This window comes from Musa acuminata, chromosome BXJ3-2 (assembly GCF_036884655.1).
Source record: "Musa acuminata AAA Group cultivar baxijiao chromosome BXJ3-2, Cavendish_Baxijiao_AAA, whole genome shotgun sequence".
Lineage (NCBI taxonomy): Eukaryota > Viridiplantae > Streptophyta > Magnoliopsida > Zingiberales > Musaceae > Musa > Musa acuminata.
Window position 1 is genome coordinate 19283848 of NC_088350.1, and position 25711 is coordinate 19309558.

Here is a 25711-nt window from a genome sequence, read left to right on the forward strand (position 1 = left end):
ATCCAACGACTGAAAAGATTGCCAACAAGAATCATTTTAGAATTGCATGGTTTCCTGGAATCTTTTCTGATGCTTCCACCAAATTCAGATCTACTGTTTCCATTACAAGAGCACTTAGAAGATCTAACTTTTGATAAAAAATGAAAACATGACATTTTGACTCCATGAATGCATTGTTTTACATAGAATTTCTCAAATCTGTGCAATTTAACAAACTTTGAAATGTTCCTCTGTAAGGATTTCCAACAAGAAGAATTCCCAAGCAAGGATACTGGAACTATGCTCCTACAAACAGCCCATATAAAGGAAACCACTTGGTGGTGCTTAGAATAAGATTCAATTAGTGCAACATCTGAGGGCCTGTCATCATGATGCAGCTTAGCCTGAGATAATTTGTCAGAAAGCATATGGCAAGATGCATACTGTGATTCAGCATTTTCATTTGGTATGTTCATTAAAGAACTTTGTGTGCCAGCCTTGGGACCATGGTAAGAAAACAAATAGCCTCAGTACATGCAGTGGCACTGTTAAATACACTCAATGCTCCTTGGGCACTGGGCTGACCTTCATTTTTCATCCTCATTGAAGAATTTTGTACAACCACCTACTTATCAAACAAACAAGAAGCACTATATAAGATTAGTTACTTGTAGCAACCAGCTTGCCTATTGTATATGACAAATATGACAATTAAAACAAGGTCAGTGCAACCAGGTCAGTGGCATTCTCCAGTGATGATAATGTTCAGTGATATCACACTTTTCAACCACAATTTGAGACAATGAACTATCAGACAGGTCTGAATTTTGTGGCATTCTCCAGTGATGATAATGTGCTGGCATGGCACTTGCCAGTTGATATCCTCTCAATGCACTATTTGTGTAACGTGGGTTGTCATAGTTGACGATGAGGCGGCGTTGCAAAGCAACAGTCGTTTGGTGCCCAACACCTCTGACAAAGAGGGGAGTGAGCTTTCTAGTTGTCTTTGAATTTCCAGTGTAGAACATGGAATAGAATAGAACGAAGATTTTCTATTGTTGTAATCAAGGTTCGCCGTACCGTACGCTGTGTTTCGATCCGGGCTCGGTACGGTATGGTACGGTGTACCGAGCGGTACATCGAGGTGTACTGAGCGGTACACCTGATTTCACTAATTTAACCCTCCGAAAACACCTGAAAATTAAAAAAAAGTTAAGATAGGGTTTTCAAGTTACGAATAAATATAGTAATAATATAAGTTTAACAAAATCAATGTAAATTAGGTAAGAATAGTATCACATATCTTTTTCGGGCTTTGAGGTAGTCTTGTTCAAGGTTCGTATTTTAGCCCGTTATAGATTGAAATATCTACAGAAAAATCAGTTGAATTGTTAGACTATTTTATTACAATATAAACTCTAAAATTCAAATGAATTAAATAATCACATATTTAGATATACCTGATTGTTGATTCTACTACCAAAACGAACGACGGGCCTCTACGGGTGGTGGATCGGGGTCCTCGATCCAATACATATCAATATGATACGTTTGTTGGACCCAATCATGAAATTGATCACATGACATAGTGTATTGATACACCGTATACGAATGATGCATCAATGTGGTGCTGATCGTAGATTGATCGTCATGAATCATATTTGTCTGAGGCAGCTCTTGAGGTATATATTGGTGTTGTTCTATATTATGCTATTGCCCAGATAAGGATGACCAACTATCACCATACTGTTGTTGCTCGTATGATTTTCCATAATACAATGGCTGTAAATACGATGAGCCTCTTTCTGTGTCTATATCATGTATGCTCTTCTGTCGCATTTGTTCATATTCATCCACTGCCATCCCCTTCCCCTTCCCCTTCTGCGCATAAACTTGATCAGTACCTTGTCGAATTCCATGATCTGAATCTTGAGTGGCATGTATAAAATATTGCTCCTCGGTTTATTCACCACCTTCAAGTTGTGTAGACAAGACCAACGACTGCCTGGCATCACCGCCATCATCTGTCGAGGCACTGCTGTCCGTGTTGCTGTCATGTCTCTAGACCGAGCGAGAAAGAGAATGTGATTGTGAAGGTGTCTCGTCGCCCGACTCGATTCTTTCCAACGATGCAACTGATGCTACTGCCTTCCCCTTTGCCTTTGCACGTTGGGCGGACGAGTGTGACCATTGGGTGTCAGTAGTTCTTCGAGCAGTTTAACTCCTACCATGTTGTAATCGAGGGGGATTTTCTACCTGTTGGGGTTGTGCTTCTTCTTTTTCTATAGCCTCGGTGATAAAACGTGAAGGACGCTGAGGATCTCCCGCCTCATCAAGTAGAGGATCCTCTTGGTTCTCTACTGCTTCAACCCAATCTAACATTGGCTCTGAATCTTCGTTGTAGAATTAAAGATCAATGTGATCAATATCTGATTCCTCTGGCTCCTTATCCAACTCAGCACATCGTAATTTTAGCCGCATGTTATAATGGACATATACTAGTTTTTCTAGCCGTCTATAGGAGAGTCTGTTGCGGACCTTCGTATGAATCAATGCAAACATTGACCAATTACGTTCGCAACCACTAGATGTTGTCTGTGAAGGTACACGAACGACAACCTTCCTTAAATATGGTGCATCGCCTCCAAATTGTAGCCACCACTCGACTGCAAAAAGATATAAATAAGATTTTATTAGCATAATAAATAATTAATATTAAATATAATTGATAATCAATATGCATAACTTTTCCTCACCAGGATCCATAGTATAACGACACGATACAACTACAATGTCGGAGAATGAACCAACTATTTCTCGAAATAATCAACCCTCCATAAGAGTATCGGCTGCCTCAGTAGTGTCTGGCAAGAGCCAATATATAACATTTCGTAGTGTCATTCGGAAATTATTTTGCGTTCTGAGAGCATATCGATATTGAATTGCAGGGTTTAGATAATACGCTGCAAAACATAATTTTGTTAGTATGATTTTTTATTATCTAAATAATAATAAATTAAATTATTCTGAATATGAATTTACCTGCATTATGGATATGTTGATCCATATGAACTTCAGTCCGACGATCAATGATTCGTACGTATTGGTCGACCTTAAAATCATCTTTAAATGCTTTCTTGACCTCCTCTCTTGCGGAAATCAGCATATATTTAAGATATGACATCTATGGATGCTTGTCCATATCGACCTTACGGAGGACAATATAAAGTGGTTCCACACCTTTTATGATTTCTGTTATAGTCTCTCGAAATCTAGAGGAAAGAATGGCCTTTTCTATCTTCTTTTCATCGCTCAATTTCGAATATCTAGATTCAGACCACTCTTGTGAGGTAGCCATTGCCTTCAAGCCATGCCTTTTTTGCTGTAATGACTTTAATGCAATAAAATTGGTAGCAAACCGAGTAATTTCAAGTCGAAGTATCTCACTGATTACATACTTTTGCATTAATGCATGGACCTAATGATGATTATATATAAACTTTGTAATTGATTGTGCTCGAGCTATACATTTCTTGATCGCATCGAACTCACCAATATCCTTCAGCATTAGATCTATGCAATGAGCTGTATATGGACTCTAAAACAAAGTTTTTCTTTTTTCCATCAACTGCAAACCGACCTTTTTGAAATTCGCTCCATTGTCGGTTATTATTTGGACAACATACTGTGGTCCAATCTCCTCTACCATAATGTCTATCAAGCTCTCAATGTAGTTTGTATCTTGGATCTTTTTAGAAGCATTAACGGACTTATGAAACACCACTCTTCTATTGCAATAAACAAGAAAGTTGATGATACTCATTCTTGTTGGTCCTGTCCAACTGTCACACATCAATGTCACCCCATATTCGTCTCATTGCCTCTTGAAGGATTTGATCCAAGCCTTTAGTTCTGCCACCTCCACATCTAAGTACATGTCGTAAATCTCCTTCGGTGTTGGAGGTTGGATCCCCATTCCAGACTTTTGAATAGAAGAGACCATGCTCTAATAATATGGACCTTGGGCTATGTTGGCTGGAATCCTATGAAAGTTGAACCATTTTGATATTGCCTTCCCAATATCCCGTTTTTTTTTCTTTTGTGTATGCATCGTCAATCCGTGTCTGTTTCGCTGTTTGTGGGGGATAGGCTTGCGGATCAATATCAACAATATCTGGTGCGGACCTCCTGCCAAGACCTCTCATAAAACCACGGAGTCCACCATACCTCATGCTACTAGTTTGGCCTAAGTAAGAAAGAGCAGTTGGTTGCCTCATGCTGGTTGATCTCTGGATTCCACTACCACTGCTATGCTCCAATTGTGAGTAAGGTCGTCAATGCCTCATTACTTCATCAATCGTATACTGATGCTCCAACGATGCACGAATCCCAACTGTGAGATCCGGGTCGACTTCATCGCCGCAACCCTCATACTGATCATAAGTTGGTTCCTGTGTAGCCCTATGATATTCTTTCTCAACTCTTGCCTTCTTTTTTAATGTATCTTCTTTTGTTTGTTTAAGCTTGTTTTGAAATAATTTACGGATCTCCGTTGGAACATTCTTGCATTTTGCAACATCAGGATACCCACCAGCCAAATGCATTTTCACTCGAGTTATTCCTCTACCATTGCCAATGTAGTCACAATAAATACATTACCAATGATGACGGTTTCCATCTAGCTTTCGGGCATGAACCCATGCATCATCATATGATTGTTCCTTTGGTACCATGATCCTACCAAATTTAAATCAAATAAACTATAAAGTATAAACATATTAAATTGACCAAATATCGATCATAAATCACTAATCGCAACATTAAGTAATTTTATTAAAACATAACTAATCATATTTTATCATCATAAATATGTTACATGCATAAAAGAAATATTAAAATCATTAGATACACTAATTACGTGATTAACATAGTTAATTTTTCATTAATTACTTCTCTTTCAACACTATAAACATGGCAAACAACCTAATAGGTATTAAAGATATTGGATTGACATAAAATCGAACAAATTTCGATTAAATCATCATTAAAATGACTAATCGTAGTATTAAATAACTTTAATAAAACATAATTAAACTTATTTTACCATCATATATATGTTAAACACATAAAAGAAACATTAAATATGTAATTTTAATCCAATATGATTCAAATTATGATAAAATCATCATTTATCTACACTAATTATATGATTAATATAGCTAATTTTTCACTAATTACTTCTCTTTCACCCCTATAAACATGACAAATACCCTAATATGTATTAAAGACATTGAATTGATATAAAATCGAATAAATTTCGATTAAATCATCATTAAAATGACTAATCGCAGCATTAAATAACTTTAATAAAACTTAATTAAACTTATTTTACTATCATAAATATTATTCAATATTTACTATGCATGAAACACACTAATCATAATCTTAAATATCTTAATTACTCTCTAATTAAAGAAAACGAATACATACCTCTTGATTAGAAAGTTCTTCCTCTTAATCTTCCCAAATTAACCTCGATTGAATTCACAAATCGTTGTTTTATAGAGTTTAGGAGAAAAAATAAAAGTTTGAGAGAGAGTTTAAGAGAGTATAATGAAATAGGGGAGAGAAGACTGATTTAAATAGGAGGAGAAAGGGCTCCAACGGTCAAATTGAACGTTGGAGCACTGTAGCAGTAACGGTCGATTTCGACCGTTACCGAGTGGTACCGGGCGGTAACGGTCGAAATTTCGACCGTTACTGCCTGATATTACCCCGTATCGTTCGATACAGGGTTTTTTTGGGCGTGCCGCCCGATACCGAGCGGTCTGCGTACCGGTAGCCTGTCGGACCGGTACGTACCACCCGTACCGAGCGGTACGATTCGGTATAGCAGACCTTGGTTGTAATTTACTTGCCTGAACACAGAAGTAATGGAAAAGGGAGAAAAGACACATTTAATACATTAAGAAAACAAAAAAAAGATAGGTGATACCCAAGTTTTAAAAGGGAGAATAACCACATTGAATACATCATCTTTTAAGATTCACATCCTCAGCAGGACTCTTATAAAGGAAAGAAAGTTATAATGCATAGATTGATTTTATCTGACATAAAAAACAAAGCATCCAGGCTGTCTCTGTTTATATTCTAAGGAAAGGACATAGAAAATATATTATTTATATATTGGTACTACACCACCCATGTCCCTCAACCAGAAAATTAAAAGAGAAGAAGAATCATCTTCCCCAAGAAAAATGAAAATAAAATAAAATAAGACAACATAAAAAAATGAAAAATGATGTCTTGAACTCATGCCCATTACTTCAGATGTAAAAAGGCTCCTGCAACCATAACATATGCTAATCATACTTGCAAACAATTGATATACAAGTAAAATAGTCATTTTATACATTAAAAAGAGTTTAAATGGGATCCTTAAAATAATTTAGAAAACTCAAAGACTGCAGACAAGCAAAAATTATGGAGCTAACTTCCTCTTTCTACAGTTTTTAGAAGTGGACTTTAGCGAAGTGGCATAAATAGTGTTTGATATGATGTGTCCTTTGCCCAACCCAAATATGATTGGCCTGAGATTTCAGCTAAAAATCTTGAAATCTATGTAAATTGATATTTGAAGTCTTAAAAAAAACCAAAACCTCCAAAACGTTTTACTCAACTAATGTCCATTATATTTTGTTGAATTCATGTGTTTTAGGTTTTGTATGACCTCATCTGCACTATTTTATAATAGGGTTATACTAATTTTGGACAGTCAAAAATTGTGGCAACCCCGTTGAAATTTACTATAACTGGGTTAAATCAAGCCCATAATTGATGAAATCAGTATAGTATAACACATTAAATAAAAACCTATAACACAAGTATAACTATCAATCAAAATATTGATAACTTGTACACATATAATAGATATCAAAATATTAATAAGTTTTGCACAAATATTCTAAAAAAAATGACATCCTAAGATTTTGTTAAACAAAAATGACATCTCAATTACAAGTAAGTTCCTACGTTCAATTTTTTCCTCTAAATATGTCATCTTGAAAAATAATTTGTATAATATCTAATCGAAAACCATGCATCGTTCAATTAATGTGTCTCTTCATTTGGTGTAAGGTCTGTTCAATTAATAGGTATGATTTCTCTTTATATCAAAATGATTGTGTAATTTTTGTAATTAAAATTTTCAATCATTTACATTTTCAACATCCAATGCAGTTCTCTCAAGCATGCATCACTTTTAATTAAAGATTAAATATGAATTTTCTATAATACCATTTAATGAATGAACTAAATTGTACCAAGGATGTCATCTTTGTCTTACAAAATTTGTGAGATGTCATTTTTTGTAGGAGGATTTGTAAGAAGTCATTAAAATTTTAATATCTATTATATGTGTACAAATTAATGATACATTGTAAATATTTTGTTTGATAATTTAACTTATGTCATTGATAATAAAACTTTCTTATTCCTATCTCTCTCTCCCAAAAAATTTTCTTGACATTTAACATCTTCTTTCATGGTAGGATAGTATTTTAAGAGAGGAGACACATTTGATCAAAGTTCCCTGCTAAAAAACGCACACTAATATTTCTCTTCCTCTATTTTTAATTATTTTATTCATTAAGTAGTTTGGAAGTGCATTTAAGCATAACTATCACATTTCCTGCAATTAAGTAAAAAATGCATGTGGAATTAACTTTGAACAGAACATTATTAACTTAAGGTGTGAATTCAAAGTAAGAGATTGGCCCTAGTAGTGTCTGATTCATATATGAAATGACACTAATCATCAGTAACTTGATACAATTACGCTAATATGGAGCAAATAAGGAGCTAATCATGTCCAAAGTTAACTAAAAATAGAAAGAGAATACATAACTATTAATTGAAGAGACCTTACACCAAATGAATTGTTAGAATGAGTAAATCCTCCCAAATGAAGCGAGACCACTCTTAATTGAGAAAGAGAGTGAGAAAGAGTTTGGAAGTTGTGAGAGAGAGAGAGAGAGTTAAAGAGGGGAGGGAGGGGTGATATGTGTTAAATCAGGTTAAAAAGTGGTCCAACGGTCAAATTGACCATTGGAACTGGATTAATCATGGCCCTTGATCAGTTTAGATCAAAATCCAACCGGTAGGGGTCACCGGTTGATCAAATTTTGATTGTTTCGCCCGAACCCTGTATCGCCCGATACAACCCCACCTTTAAAATACTATTCGATATGAGGTGGTCCGTGTTTCAATCAGCAAGCAGACCGATACATACCGCTCATATCGTATCATCTCAGGCGGTACATCAGTCCATGTTATTAAGTATATAATATTTTGAATTTCATAGTAATAAAAGGAACAAGAATCCTATCCAGGGAAAAACTAAGCTTCAAACTGAATCATGTTACCTAGTGATCGAAACACAACTTAGTTGGTAGAAGAAACACTTTCTAGTTTCTAGTAATACTCCTTGCATCTTATGAACCATTCCCAAGATAAATGTTGATCAGTTGTGTCAGTTACACATAAAAATGCCAAAGAGGAATCATAATTTATCCTAGCCAAATTCAGTTTCCAAGTAACAGCGAATAAGAATGCCAAAATTATGTTCCGACAGTTCAAAAGTGTGCCTTCTTTGACAAGTAATAACTACTCTTTCAAGAAACAAATTAGAAACTAATCATAGATTCTCTTAATTGTACATTGATTTTGTCAATAATAATTAAAATCTAGCAGCACTGTTCTTGAAAAGCAAACCTCAGACTTTGATCTGTTTTCATCCATGCTATGTAATTTGGAAGTCTGAATGCAATGTTTAAACAGCAACTTCTTACACTGACAACGCTGAGCATTCCGTATAAGAGACTTGAGCAAACCTAATAAAAAATGATACCTAAAAGACCATAAACAATTAGAAGATCGAGAGAGAGAGAGAGAGAGAATAAAACAGAACAGTTAAATCTTTAATGCATAATCAAGATTAGTCAACAGAAGTTTGGATCTTTACTTGAATATAATCTTAACTGCTAAGCAAAACAGTGATGCATAAAGGACACCTAAATGGTCCCAGATGTTTGTATGAATGGATTCATATAAATGAACATAAACATAAATATGCCACAGCATATTAAAATACATTCCATGATGTCATAAAGTAGACACAAAAGAGAACATACTGTTGATAATCAAACACTTATCAAGAATTCAGAAGGTGCTGAGAGAGAATGAGAGGGATGCGGGTCCATTCACGTCAACAAACCATAAATAAGATTTAGATATAAGTCGAAGATTTCAAAGGTCATTTAATTATGATTAAAATATTGCCTAACCACATATAAATATTAATTTGAAGTCAATTAATTTTCCGATGAAGCACTGCCAAAATTGAAAATTCTTTCTATTTCTAGTTCCACTTGAGTGAATTTTTGCACTGACATCAAAATCACTGGCATACGCAGAAAGATTTTCTTCAGATTTTAAACCATATTGTGCTCGTGGGGATATATGCAGCTTGGCTTAGCATGGCCTGTCAGGTTTCTGCTTGTTGGCTTCAACCCAAAACCCTATCGTCCTTAAATCAGACAAGTTCCAGATGGAACTTATCCTTCCTACTCTATATCCAACTTAGATTTTCTATTAAACCTGTAAATTTGATGTAAAATCTCAGTAGAACAAGTCATTTGTATCGTCTTCATGAAATTATCATTGAAAAAGACTGTCAGAAGTAGAAGAAACAATCGGGAAGGAAAGATTGACATCTCCTCTTTTATTTGCCCTACTCTCATTGCCTTCGTGTCTCTTCTCCCTTTCCTCTTTTCCAAATCTTTATTCTCTGCGTTAACAAAAAATATGCTCAATATAAACCTTGAGGCATGAGATCATGACTAATTAAACACTTCAATGCATGAAGTTCTGAAAGTTGGCAACAAGTGGCATTAGAAATATACCCACAAAGACTTAGGAAGGTGCAATACTCTTAAAGTGATCACCAAACAACTATCAAGTGAGTAAAAAAGGAATTGGACGAATCAATGGCAACACTGAAGATTAATTTTATTAGTATTTTTGAAAAATTTTGTAATGGTTATGAAAATTTTCAAATTTGTCCAATGTCAAGCTAAAAGATAACAATCCATACGATTGAAAAGACATAAATAAAACATGAGAATCAACACTCCACGATAGTTCAGAACAGTGATTTCAAAAGGTACTTGGGCGTTTGCCTAAGCGCTTGGGCGAGGCGAGGCGAGGCCCGAGCGCCTCGTTTAACGTCCAAGAGACGCGCTTCAAAGAGGTGCTACCTGAGCCCAAGCGTTGGGCGCTTTGGGCGAGCGCCCGGTTTAAACTAGGCGACCGAACCAACTTTTTACGTCTGGTTCGGTCGCATTTACGTTAGTTGGTTCGCAGCCTCCCCCTCACGACTTCCCCCAACCCTACTCGCGATTCCGCCACCAACATTTCCTCTTTGCTGCTGTTGTCATTGCCTCTCTCTGCTACCACTGGCGCTACCTCTCTCTGTTGTTGCTGTCGCTGCTCTTCGCTGCCACTGGCGCTGCTACTCTCCGCTGCAACTGCTGCTACTCTCCGCTGCTACTGCTCTCCGCCACCGCCCGCTACTGTTGTCGTTGCCGCTGTTGCTACTCTCTGCTGTTGTTACTGCTGCTCTTCGCTATTGCTACCGCTGCTCTTAGACAACAACATCTTATCTGCGACTGAGTTCTCACCGTGACTTAGCATCTCACTTTGGTCTCCTTCTCACACTCTACTGTTAACAGTAGAGACTATTTTAAAATATTAAAATATATTTTAATATTTTAAAATATTAAAAAATATTTTAATATTTTAAAATTTTAAAAAATATTTTAATATTTTAATATTTTAGAATGTCTGGCTTTGCTCAGGCAAGCGCATATCGCCTTGGGCGTTTTGAGACCTTGGCACCCAACGCTTTTTAAATCACTGGTTTAGAAGCTTCATCTAAATGAATAGGTAAACAGGAGGTAACATTGCAAATGTATATATGATAGCAACAGACATTAAATAAGTTTGTTGATCTTGCTACTTACAAACACTGGGACTCAATGGCACAACCAATACTACAATCAGTACATGTCATGAAGTTTTTGCTTCTATCGGGAAATCCAAATATATGCTTCATAAGACGAATTGCACTGCAGTTGTTTGGCTTTAATATGTTAAGTATGCCTGAATATCACCGAAAAGGTCAAGTTTCAACTACAGAACAATTGGATAAAGACGCAATACTAAAGACAACAGCATCATTTTCATCATTGTTATCAGCATTGCAAAACAATTATCACATAAGTTGACAAAATTTCAAATTCTTTTGCATTTTGAGGTTTGGTCCTTGGCAAATATAAGCACACATTCCACTGAATTAGTTAAGTTTTGGGGAAAACAATTTAGGAGTAGAGAGATCAACTAATTGCTCTAGCCATTCATCAGACCTGGTCTATTTTGCATCTGTATACTGAATTAATGACCAAAAGTGAAAGATATATATCCTCGATAACTCCATGATACGGCTGTTATCTTGCACATTGAAATAGTAACTCAAAATTTCAGAATTGGCTTGAAATGATTAATAACATAGAATAAAATTAAGTCCATAAAATATAGTTAGAAAAAGAAATATATATTACTTGTACAAATGAAATAATAATTTTGCTACATCTCTTCTAAACAACCATAAAGCTATAGTATTAGGACCAGCAAGTTCAAGTTACTGGACTTGCACATGGCAGTTTCATGTGATTCATTTTACCTGGTTCTCGAGTATTCCTGTTTATATCCAAGTCTAGTTCATCAAAGTTAACTTAGCCCAAGGTAGTCCTATTTAAAACAGTTAATTATTTGGTTCTATTATACCATAGTCAAGTACTAATCTTTGTAGCACGTTTAGCACACTTAAAACCTGTTGAGTTACTTTAATTAAATGCCATTAATGAGCATAAACAGTGTGTAGTTTGGGTTCAGGATGTGTGATTTTGGTTACAGTTGTAACTTGCCAAACATTATTGACTAAGATAACTATTTAACCAAATTCAGTCATTTAACCATGACAGTCCAGCAAAAGAGGTGCATTACAATAACCATCTCTTCATTCTTGTTAACCCAAATAACCCAGCTAGAACCAAGCCTAAAGGAGTTCATTCAATTAATTTAACGATGACAGGGTTAAAATAACTTTACTGGACCATTTAAAATCCAAAACAATTGTGACCTCACACATTTATATCAGAAGCCAATCAAACACTTAATTTCATGTTTAAGCCTATGGTTCAGTAAATTAGAAAGGAGGGGCGACGTGTGCTCCAATAGCTACTCCCTCTCTCGAGTCCAAGCACCTGCTTGTCCACTTTAAATGAATAGAGAGAGTGGGTACACAGAGAGAGTGTGGCACAGAGAGAATGAGGGAAAAATTAGAAAAGAGAGAATAAGGATAATGATTAAAGAGGATCTAGTCAAGTTTGAGACAATGACTAATATGGAGCATGATAGACAGAGGGAGAGAGAGACAGAGAGAGAGTCATTTCAGCAGTTATGAAGGTAAATGCCTAACAGGAATAAAGACATGACTATAAGTAGAGATACAGTGCAGAGCAAGAGATGGGCATATGCCTGTTAACAAAGAGACAAGGAAAGGGATGGGAGATGGTGATGTCATGCTTCGATGAAAAAATATGGAAATATTCTGCTGTTCTAGAATTCTGGTCAATGGGTCAAAAACTTTCTTCAATACCTGATGTGTCCTAGCCCTCTCCCTCGCCCAATGATAAAAACAATAGAAAACATAAGACAAATGTAAAATTCCAAACCTTGTTAAACATCATTCATAAATACATTGCAATATCAAATTTTCTACGTATAATTTTATATATTCATATGCATATACTTGTTGACATGTATACAACTATAAATAGACAAATATGTAAAACTATATACAAGAAATGAATCCAAGTCACTAATAAAAAATTTCCTATCTAAGCATGGTATAAAGTACAAACAAAATGGTCTAGGAAAATGATTATCACATGAATACAAAGCCTTGAAGTGAATATATCAGATAAAGGATACGATTTTTTGGGAAAACTGTATATGCTGACGATCTATTATAGAAGATGAAGCTTCTGTCAATTTGATCCCTGATTTCAACCTTTTGTGAAGATTGCATAATCAAGCAATAAAAACACATGGAACCAACCTGCTAGCAAATTTATGAGCCAAATTAGCATAAATGCTATGAATTTGCAAATCAAAACAATTCGTAGTCTTAAAAATGTATGCCAACTGCTGAATACATATGAATGGATGTAATTGTCTTGGTAAAAAGAACAACTCATGATTACCAACATATATCTGAAATCAGAATGCAAGAAAAAGTAACTTAAAATAGTTATCATACCACTTTTGATAATCTTTAAATTACTAGTTATTATTTCATAAATTCAACTTTTTAAATTTAAATAGCTTTAAATTTTCATTATCACTATTATTCCATTCTCATTTCCCAAAATTTTTGCAGTATATGAAAACAAAACTCCAATTTCTTCACAATCCTCCATCACAATCAGCCACCATTGTTACAGTAGGTTTAACCACCGTTTTCTTTCTCTTTCTCATATTCAACTCTACTTAATTCTGATCTCAAACATTTGGAGCTTGCATAGTTATCTTTGTTGTTGTCCTTGCATAATTGTATACTTCTCCACATAGCAAGGAAGGCCGGATATGTAATTGAGAACATCTACTACACATTCGTATAAACTGTACCCTAATAAATCGAGCTCGAATTTTCCAAAACCACCTAAAACTTCATCCTTTAACTTTAATGAAGATCAGTATATAGACCATTCATATGAGTTTAGAAATTTTGCACCCAAATTTATTAGTTAAAGCAGTTATCTGATCATGAAAGTCATAAAGATCATAATCATCATCATATCTGGTCCAAAAGGTAGTCATCTATACAGGACCAGTATGTTGGGCTGGCAGCCCACAGATTCAGCCCATAGTGGGCTTGGGCAGCCCACAGCCCACACCCCCTCTTAACCTAACCCTAATTAACATTAGGGAGGTGTGGTGGCTGCGTTTTGGAGGCAGAAAAAGGCATAAATAGGACAGCAACGTGGGAGAAAAAACCAGCCACGAGATTCCAAAGAAAAGGAGGAAAACAAGGCAGAAAAGGAAGAGAAAGAAAGGGAAGAGACAAGGATAACGCAAAGAGGTTGTTCTCAATCATCTAGCAGTGTTCTATCTCAGGTTAGATCAAATCTACAGTAAACTCTTGCTGGGATTACTTGGGGAGGTTTTAGATATTATGGGCAGTGACGTGATCCTTGTATCCCAGTTATTCTCTAGTGATTGTTACTAGGGTTTAGGGCAAGAGATTGAGATTTGTATATTCATTATTCTCATAATGGATTATCTCTAGTTTGCCCCGTGGTTTTTACCCTTCACATTGAAGGGGTTTTCCACGTATATCTTGGTGTTCTGTTTGATTGTGGTTTTATTTAATTCCGCTGCGTATTATGGTCTTCTAGTATTTATTCATATACAAAGGTTATTCCTGTTTATATCCCCATCAACTAGTATCAGAGCCCGAGGTTTTGGTGATTTAATTTTTGTATTTGAACATGGAGGCCAGTAATGTTTCTCACATGATTAGTTTGAATGGAAACAATTGGATGATATGAAAACTAAGAATGGAAGATCTCTTGTATTGCAAAGATTTGTATGGACCTTTGCAGGGGATAGTACAAAATCTACAACTATGACAGATGATGAGTGGAAGAGGTTAGATCGAAAAACAATTAGGTTTATTCGACAGTGGCTTGATGATAGTGTCTTTCACCATGTTTCTACTGAAATTTCTGTATATTCTCTTTGGAAAAAGTTGGAAAGTCTCTATGAAAGAAAAACAGCCGGCAACAAAGCTTTTTTTATCAGAAAACTTGTGAACCTAAAATATAGAGAGGGTGCTTCTATTGCTGAACATTTAAATGAAATACAAAGTATTACTAACCAGTTATCCTCTATGAAAATGTCTCTTGATGATGAGTTGCAGGCATTGTTACTTCTCAGTTCATTACCAGAAAGTTGGGAGACACTAGTGGTTTCCCTCAGTAATTCTGCGCCATATGGTGTTGCCACTATGAGTCAAGTAACAAGCAGTTTATTGAATGAGTTGAGAAGAAAGAGTTCGGTAACATCTCAGAATGATTCACGGGCACTTATCTCAGAGAACAGAGGAAGGTCAAAGTCTAGAAGCAGTTCACGCATGGGGTAGAAGCAAGTCAAGATCAAGAAAAGATATTGTTTGCTATAATTGTGGTGAGAAAGGACATTATAAGAACCGATGTAAGCAACCTAAGAAGAACAAAAAAAAGGGAAAAGAAGTGGAGTCTACAGAGTCAAAGGATAATACTACAGCTACAATGCAAGATGGTGATTATTTGATTTTGTCTCCTTCTGATGATATTTTTTCTTACGTGTGTTAGGATCTTGAGTGGGTGATTGACACAGGTGCTTCTTATCATGCTACACCACGGAGGGAGTTTTTTGCTATATACAGGTCTGGAAATTTTGGTGTTATCAAGATGGGCAACTATGGCACAGCAGACATCATTGGCATGGGTGATATCCATTTAAAGACCAACCTAGGCTACAAGTTGGTGCTTAAGGATGTGAGGCATGTGGTTGACTTGAGGCTCAATCTAATTTCAGTTGGAAGGCTAGATGATGAAGACTATGATAGCAGATTTCACAAAAGGCAATGAAAGCTCAGTAAGGGTTCTCTTGTTATAGCTAATGGAAAGAAATGTCATACTTTGTACAGGCTGCAGGCTAAAGCTTATGGTGAGCAGTTAAATGCTACAGAAAAAGACTTCAGCATTAAGTTGTGGCATAGGCGACTGGGACACATGAGTGAGAAGGGGCTGCAAGCTCTTTCCAAGAGAGAGGTATTACCAGACCTCAGAGGTATACATCTGAATCCTTGTATTGATTGTTTGACTGGTAAACAACATAGAGTTTCATTTGCTAGTGCTGCTTTGTCTAGAAAAATGCATGTCTTAGACCGTGTTTATACAGATGTATGTGGTCCTTTGAGAACAAAAACTCCTGGTGGATCTGTTGATGTTCTTGGTATAAGTGGTGCACTTTATTTTGTCACTTTTATAGATGATTTTTCTAGGAAAGTTTGGGCCTATGCTTTGAAGACTAAAGATCAGGTGATTAATGTCTTCAAAGAGTTTCATGCCAGGGTTGAAAGGGAGACAGAAAGGAAATTGAAATGTATAAGATCATATAATGGTGGTGAGTATACAGGATTGTTTAATGACTATTGCAGGTCACATGGGATCCAACATAAGATGACAGTTCCTGGTACACCTCAACATAATGCAATTACAGAGAGGATGAACCGCACCATCATGGAAAAGATCAGATGTATGCTTTCATAGGCCAAGCTACCCAAAAGGTTTTCGGATGAGGCTTTGAGGACTGCAGTTGATGTGATCAACTTATCACCATGTACAACCCTAGATGGTGATGTTGCAGAGCATGTATGGTCAGGGAAAGATGTTTCCTACAAGTATTTGAGAATGTTTGGTTGTCGTGCATTTGCATATGTTCCAAATAATGAGAGGTCCAAGCTGGATGGTAAGACTAAAGAATGTATTTTTCTTGGTTACTCACATGATCATTTTGGTTACAGGCTTTGGGATCCAGAAAAGCAGAAGGTGTTCAGAAACAGAGATGTAGTCTTCTTTGAGGATCAAACCTTTGAGGATTTGAAGAAGAAGGCACCAGCCAAGACTTCTGTAGAAGGATTAGCAGATTGTGACTCAGTTATTCCTCCAGTATATCAGGGTGATGGGGGAGAGGTGCAGGAAGATGGTGTAGAGCCTGACGTTGATCTACCTGCAGAACATGTTGAGCAAGAAGAAGTTGGAGAGCAAGTTCCAACAGAACCTCAGTTGAGAAGATCTTCTAGACAACGTCAACCTTCCAGAAGATACTCTACATATGAGTATGTGATGCTTACTGATGCAGGTGAATCAGAGAGTTACCAGGAAGCAGTTGAAAGTGAGCAGAAAGAGAAGTGGTTACTTGCTATGTAGGAAGAGATGGATGCTCTTCAGAAGAACCACACTTATGATTTGGTGCTACTACCAAATGAAATGAAGACCTTGAAGAACAAGTGGGTTTTTAGGTTGAAGACTCAAGAATATTGTTCTCAACCAAAGTACAAAGCCAGATTGGTTGTGAAAGGCTTTGGTCAAAAGAAAGATATTGACTTTGAAAAGATTTTTTCTCCTGTTGTTAAAATATCTTCTATTCATGTTGCTCTTGGTATTGCTGCTAGCCAGGACTTGGAGGTTGAGCAGTTAGATGTGAAGACAGCTTTCCTTCATGGGGATTTGGAGGAGGAAATTTATAAGGAGCAACCAGAAGGCTTCAAAGTTAAAGGTAAAGAGAACTTTGTCTACAAATTGAAGAAGAGCTTGTATGGGCTAAAGTAAGCTCCAAGACAGTGGTACAGAAAGTTTGATTCCTTTATGATAGAAAATGGATATAAAAGAACGGCTTCAGATCATTGTGTGTACATCAAATAGTTTGGTGAGGATTTTATTATTCTCTTACTTTATGTTGATGACATGCTTATTCTTAGGAAAGATGTCTAAAATTGATAGGTTGAAGAAGGAACTGAGTGAGTCTTTTGCAATGAAGGACATGGGGCCAGCAAAGCAAATACTAGGTATGCAGATTTCCCGTGACAGGAAAAATAAGAAGATTTGGTTGTCACAAGAGAAATACATCGAGAAGATATTGGAAAGATTCAGTATGAGCAATGCAAAACCAGTTGGTTCTCCTCTTGCAGGTCACTTCAAGTTGTGCTCAAAACAGAGTCCGTCAAGTGATGAGAAGGAGAAAATGCAAAAGGTTCCTTATGCTTCAGCAGTTGGAAGTTTAATGTATGCAATGGTATGTACGAGGCCAGACATCGCATATGCAGTTGATGTTACTAGCAGATTTCTTGCAAATCCAAGCAAAGAGCACTGGGCAGCAGTGAAGTGGATTTTTAGATATCTCAGAGGGAGTTCTAAGGTTTGTTTAAGCTTTGGAGGTGGACCACATGTGTTGACAGGTTACACAGATGCAGATATGGCAAGAGATATAGATACGAGAAAGTCTACTTCAGGTTATGTACTTACTTTTGTAGGGGGAGCTGTGTCGTGGCAATCCAGGTTGCAAAAGTGTATTGCTTTCTCCACCACAGAAGCAGAATATATTGCTGCTACAGAGGTATGCAAAGAAATGTTATGGATGAAAGAATTCTTACAAGAATTTAGGCTAAAACAGGAAAATTATGTGGTGCATTGTGACAGCCAGAGTGCCATCCATTTGTGTAAGAACCCAATGTTTCATTCCAAGTCAAAGCATATAGATGTCAGATACCACTGGATTCGAAATGTATTTGAAGAGAAGCAGTTGCAGCTTCAGAAAATTCACACAGATGACAACGGAGCAGACATGTCGACAAAAACTTTACCAAAAGAAAGACAGGAGATATGCCGACAGCTGGTCGACATGGCGTCACATTGAGGAGTCATGGGACAGCCTCCTTTATGGGCTGAAGGGGGAGGTTGTTGGGCTGGCAGCCCACAGATTCAGCCCATGGTGGGCTTGGGCAACCCACACCCCCTCTTAACCTAACCCTAATTTGTTGAATCTCGTATTTTGATGATGAAACTACTTGATATATGTTTATGATTTAATCTACGTTTTGAGTGACGCAGGATGCCTCGATCAGGATGAGACAATTAAAGCAGGAAAATCATGTTGTGCCGGAGGAACATGTCAGAAGATTGGACGTCGGGCCGGTGGATCGGTCGACGTATCGACAGAAGGCTTCGGGCCATGGACTCGGGCATCGGGCCAAGAAGAGCGGGTATTGTGCCAAGGATATCGGAGTTGCGGAGTCAACTGGCCGATTGGGCAATAGGCTGCAGGAAAGGACGATGCGCCGAAGAATCGGACGAAGCGTCGAGGGACCAATGACATGCCGGACAACTTGGTTAATTGCTTAGGATTAATTGTCTCGATCGAAGTTTTATTTACATGTGTAGGATTGACTACGATGAAAGGAAGACATGCAGCAGGAGTTGCGCCGGAGTCATGACAATGATCACGTTGGGAGTTCGAGAGCTCGACGGAAGTTCGGACAGTCGTCGGAGGTTCTGCGGGAACAAATCCGAGAAGTCCAGAAGCTTGCCAAAGGAGCTCATCGGAACTTGCCAAGTGGATCGTCGCAAGTCCAGGAGTTTGCCGGAAGTCCACAGGAGTATCACCGAGGGTTCGTCGGATGATCGACGGAAGTTCGCCGGAAACTCGCCGGAAGAAGCGATTGACGCACCGGAGCAAGCTGCAGAATTTGTCTTAGGAAATAATCGTAGTTAACACATTGATTAAGTTAGAAATGGGAGGTGATCCCATTAGCTTAATCTTAGGGCAATTGGGCCCCTGAAGAACTCAAATTGGGCCGAATGGATCAACCCATTCGGACCCAGGTTGCTGTGGGAGGTGCAACCGCCCAGGCAGGGAGGTAGCACCGCCCAGGCTATGTCTCCCAGCGAGACTGGGAGGTGCAACCGCTCCAGCCAAGAGGTGGCACCGCCCCGGGCTCAGTCTCCGAGCGAGACTGGGCGGTGCAACCTCTTCTGTCAAGAGGTAGCACCGCCAGAGCTCAAGTTTCGAGCTCTGCCAAGCGGTGCAACCTCTCCAGTCAGGCGGTGCAACCACCTGAGCTCGGTCTTCGAGCTCTGGCAGAGAGGTGCAACCGCCCCTGACAGAGGTGGCACCGCCCAGAGGCTCAGTCTTCGAGCTCTGCTAGGCGGTGCAACCGCCCCAGTCAGGAGGTGCAACCGCCTAATCCCGGAATTCAGGGAATTGACAGATTTGAGCTCCAAATTTGAACTGGGTTGGGGCCTATAAATACCCCACCCATTCAGCACTGAAAGCACAGAACACACACTCGAAATCTTGCTGTCTTTCTGTGTTTCTTAGAGCTCAAAACTGCTAGTTCTCCTCTTTCTATTCTTCAAGTTTGAGTTGTAAAGAGAGGAGAGAAAACTTCTGTAAGGGTTGTCTCCTAAGCCCGTCAAAAGGAGTGAATCTGTAAGAGGGTGGTTGGCCTTCGCCTATTGAAGGAAGGCCTCTAGTTGACGTCGGTGACCTCGTCGGTGGAGGAAGCCAAAAGTGGAGTAGGTCAAGATTGACCGAACCACTCTAAATCTCGGTTTGCATTTCCTTTGAGTATTTTACCTTCACTGCAAACTTCTCAATAGCTTACTGCCCTCTGCGATTTTACGAACGAGTTTCAAGGTTTAGACGTAAATCTGCATTTAGACGTAAAACTGCGTTTAGACGTAAATCGGCTTTCCTCGTACAATCATCATATCTCAGTTTACGTTTACGTTTTGATTTCAATCATAACTGTTTACTGCCTTCTGCGATCTTACGAATAAGTTTCTAAGTTCAGAATTTTCCGAATCTGCTTTTAGACGTAAATCGGCTTTTCTCGTACGATCATCATATTTCAGTTTACGTTTACGTTTTGATTTCAATCATAACTGCTTACTGCCTTCTGCAATCTTACGAACAAGTTTCTAAGTTCAGAACTTTCTAAATCTGCACTTAAACGTAAATCATTTTTTATCGAACGAATGCAGCTTTCGTTTTAATCACTGAAAAATTTCCGCTGCACTAATTCACCCCCCCCCCTCTTAGTGCTCTCGATCCTAACAATTGGTATCAGAGCCCGGTATTTCTCATTTCGGACTTACACCAGAGAGAAATGGCTCTTCGTGGCTTTCAAGAGGGCTTTTCGGTTTTTCGTCCACCGTTGTTTAACGGATTGGACTACACCTATTGGAAGACCCAAATGAGGATCTTTCTTATTTCTATGGATGTTGAACTTTGGAATCTTGTCGAAAACGGTTTTTCGAAGTCTTCTCTTCCAATGATCGAATGATCGGATTTAGAGAAGAAGCATTTTTCTTTAAACGCAAAGGCTATGAATGCCTTATTTTGCGCTTTGGACAAAAATGAGTTCAATCGGGTTTCTTTGTGCGAAACGGCTTTCGATATTTGGCGCACTCTTGAAATCACGCACGAGGGAACTAGTAGAGTCAAAGACTCGAAAGTTAATATTTTACTGCATGATTTCGAGCTTTTTCAAATGAAGCCAAGCGAAACCATTGGTGACATGTACATCCGTTTTACGAATGTCGTCAATGGTTTAAGAGCTCTTGGCAAATGTTTTTCGAATTCTGAACTTGTGAACAAGATTTTGCGTTCTCTTTCTAAGAAGTGGGATTCAAAAGTAACGGCTTTACAAGAAACAAAAGATTTAAATATTTTTCCACTTGAAGAACTAATTGGTTCATTGATCACATATGAAATGACGTGCAATGCACGTGAAGAACTTGAGAACCACCTTCCAAAGAACAGGAAGGATTTGGGACATAGAACATTTGAAGACTACTCAAGCATAAGCTCAAGTGATGGTGAACTTAAACTACAAATGAAACAAAAATTAAAAAGCAAAAAGAACGGAACTACTTGCTTTGAACGCAAGAAGAAGAACAAAAATTGGGATGAATCGAGCTCCTCCGAAGACGAGGAGAAAATCAACAAAGGCGAGGTGGCAAACTACGCCTTCACGCCTTTCGACGCTGAGGTAATCAAAATGTCTTTAATTTACTTTGAAATTACATGATGCTTTTCATAAAGCATTTTTCTTTTTTATTTAATTTTCTTGAAAATTACATGTTTAATAATTTTATAATGAAAATACAAACAATTAGGAATCATGCTTATCATTCTAGTAATTTTGAAAATAATCATGAAAATTACATGTTTATGATAAACAAAATGATTTTGATTAAAAATACCTTATGAAATCATGCTATATGTGGTTGAGAAGTAATAATGTGTATCATGTTGATTTCCATTGTTATTTCTCGATTTTGAGTATATGAAATCATGTTTAATTTGAAGTTATGATTAATGAGTATATATTTTTGAAATTATGTATGATGATTCTTGATATTTATGGATTATCGATTTTCATGATAATAACAGTGGCTTTAAAAAAAAAAAAAAAAAAATTTGATGCATGTTTTCATAAATGAAAAGGCATGCTAACATGAAATCGACCACTTAAAATGAAACACTTAAAAAGGGGAAAAATATATTATCAATGAAATCATGAATCTGTTTATGTTATAAATTTTGTGAGCCATAAAAATTATTTTGATGATTTAAATTTGAAATGAGTTTTATCAAAATCATGATCTTGATTTATCAAATTGAATGAATTGAAAATGAATGATGATTTTTCTCTTGAATGATTGTGACTTGTATTCCTTGTATTCATGATATGATTTTTATACAACTCTTTGTATTCATGAAATATTTATCTCATCACCCAATTATTTCTTTTCAATATTCCTCAAGTGATAATATGAATGCATGAGATATTCATGAATTTATTTTGATGTATGCAAATGAGAAATTTCGATCATGCATGGTAGGATGCAATGTGACAAATTAATACCATAATGATTTGAAATATTTATGATTTGGAATGATGCATATGCTTTTTATTATGATAATGTATGATGTATCATGAATGCTTAAAAACTTAAATAAATAAATGTTTATATCATTTTAGATGGTTTTACATATTATGCATGATAAGCTATAGTGATGAGTGAAACAATGATTGAAATAATATGAATGATGATTTGGAATCATGCATATAATAATGAGTTTATATGTTTTGAAAATGTGCATGTTTTAATTTGAAAATATAATGATGCACAAATGAGATTGATACTAACCTTTGTCATGATTTAAAAATTGATGTAAAGGGTTTTTCCCTTCTTTTTGACAATGACAAAAGGGGAGATAGCTAGCTTGCACAATTCAAGAAGAAAGCAAAAATTGCACTTCTCAAAAAGAAGAAATTGCTATCTTGAACATCACCAAGAAGTGCTATCTTGCAAATCTCAAGACACACAAATGCAATCATGCAAAATTTGTAATTTTGCGCATCATTAAAATTTATGATCCTTTGGTGATTATGCATGTTCTAAAATGTTATAAAATTCACTAGCTTGCATGATGTAGAACTTAGCTATATTGAACATCACCAAGGAATGCTATCTTGCCTATCTCAAGAAGCAAAAAGTTAACTTGCACATCTAGCAAAACTTATATTTCAAGAAGCAAGAGTTGCTTTTTTGAACATCTCAAAATTGCTAGCTTGCGGGCCTTAAAATGTAGAAATTTTTTGCTAGCTTGTATATGGTAAACTTGCTTTCATACTACCATGATGATGAGCATGCCTTATCTTCATGATTATATTTGAAAAACTATGGCAAAAATATGTCCGAATGATTAAACGTGTTAAAATTATTTTTCGGACTTTTTTGATTGAATGATCAAATCACTTGATTGCCATAATGATTTTACACAATTACTTGCCACGATTACATGTTGGAAATTATGTGCTTGAATACAAAAATTTCCATGATAATAAGCATGTTTTACCTTCATGATTGTAATTGAATATCTTTAGTAAAACCCTGTCCGAATGTATGAAAGTGTCAAATTTCATTTTTGGACTTTCTTGATACATTATCCTCTTCCGAACTTAACAAGCATATGTCATATCAAGTTTAATTCACATCATTGATTTTTGACATATGGAATCATCTAGCAAATGCACTTATCATGTGAAAAATATTTTTCGAGAAACATATTTGATGATTCCCTCTTATAAAAGGAAGATATTTTTACATACAAGGATTTGACTCACTTACATATTTTAATCCTTGCAAAAATGAAGTGTGCTTTAATATCTTATCGATTTGAACTTCACATATGGCTTTTCTCCTTCATGTAAAAAGATAACAAAAAAAAAAAAAGGGAAGAAGCAATAAAAGCTATCTCCATGTCACGTTTTTCTCGAGATGTTTGCATAATTGGTATCCTATCACTCACTGTTGGAAAATGACATGAACCAACTTATGGCATCGCACTTATATTTAAAATTTGCTTATATCGTTCTCCTTGGTGTTGATGACAAAGGAGGAGAAATATATAAATTGATACTATGAGTGCCATATTTGAATAGATGTTATGAATGTCATATTATGATGAGATATCAAAAGCAGCATTCATATGAATAGGTGCTATGAATGTCATATCATGTTAAGATATCAAGAACTTGAATCGCAATTTTACATGTTGATATCTTACCATTTGATGATAGAAAACTTGCATGATGATAAAACTTGATATTATGTTTTTCATGCAATGAGTTGAACCAAAATCACAAACACTTGATTGTGGTACTTCTCCTTTTTGTTGATGACAAAGGGGGAGAAGTTTGTTGATGACATGACATGTTATGCATAAGTTTATGCATAAGTTCATAATGACGTGTTGCAAGTATTCATGATGAATATTGCAATGACTTGAATTCAGTTTGAATTCAAGATTCTATCAATATGGCATATTGATAGGGGGAGTTTGTTTAAACTCCGGGAGTTAAGTTTAACTCCGTCATCAAGTGGTTGTCATCATCAAAAAGGGGGAGATTGTTGAATCTCGTATTTTGATGATGAAACTACTTGATATATGTTTATGATTTAATCTGCGTTTTTAGTGACGCAGGATGCCTCGATCAGGATGAGACAATTAAAGCAGGAAAATCATGTTGTGCCGGAGGAACATGTCAGAAGATTGGACGTCGGGCCGGTGGATCGGTCGACGTATCGACAGAAGGCTTCGGGCCATGGACTCGGGCATCGGGCCAAGAAGAGCGGGTATTGTGCCAAGGATATCGGAGTTGCGGAGTCAACTGGCCGATTGGGCAATAGGCTGCAGGAAAGGACGATGCGCCGAAGAATCGGACGAAGCGTCGAGGGACCAATGACATGCCGAACAACTTGGTTAATTGCTTAGGATTAATTGTCTCGATCGAAGTTTTGTTTACATGTGCAGGATTGACTACGACGAAAGTAAGACATGCAGCAGGAGTTGCGCCGGAGTCATGACAATGATCACGTTGGGAGTTCGAGAGCTCGACGGAAGTTCGAACAGTCGTCGGAGGTTCTGCGGGAACAAATCCGAGAAGTCCAGAAGCTTGCCAAAGGAGCTCATCGGAACTTGCCAAGTGGATCGTCGCAAGTCCAGGAGTTTGCCGGAAGTCCGCAGGAGTATCACCGAGGGTTCGTCGGATGATCGACGGAAGTTCGCCGGAAACTCGCCGGAAGAAGCGATTGACGCACCGGAGCAAGCTGCAGAATTTGTCTTAGGAAATAATCGTAGTTAGCACATTGATTAAGTTAGAAATGGGAGGTGATCCCATTAGCTTAATCTTGGGGCAATTGGGCCCCTGAAGAACTCAAATTGGGCCGAATGGATCAACCAATTCGGACCCAGGTTGCTGTGGGAGGTGCAACCGCCCAGGCAGGGAGGTAGCACCGCCCAGGCTATGTCTCCCAGCGAGACTGGGAGGTGCAACCGCTCCAGCCAAGAGGTGGCACCGCCCCGGGCTCAGTCTCCGAGCGAGACTGGGCGGTGCAACCTCTTCTGTCAAGAGGTAGCACTGCCAGAG

General features: G+C 37.3%; 1 protein-coding gene across 1 annotated transcript in view; it reads right to left on the reverse strand.

Annotated features, from left to right (window-relative positions):
- Positions 1 to 303: 303 nt before the first annotated feature.
- Positions 304 to 25711, reverse strand: part of LOC135630858 (telomerase reverse transcriptase-like) — a 47365-nt gene continuing 21957 nt past the window's right edge. The window contains exons 6-9 of the mRNA XM_065138106.1: positions 13093 to 13219; positions 11061 to 11199; positions 8752 to 8887; positions 304 to 604 (exon numbers count right to left, since the gene is read on the reverse strand). Coding sequence (XP_064994178.1) covers positions 455 to 604; positions 8752 to 8887; positions 11061 to 11199; positions 13093 to 13219 — 552 coding nt within the window. The 3' untranslated portion in view covers positions 304 to 454. The remainder of the gene's footprint in view (positions 605 to 8751; positions 8888 to 11060; positions 11200 to 13092; positions 13220 to 25711) is intronic.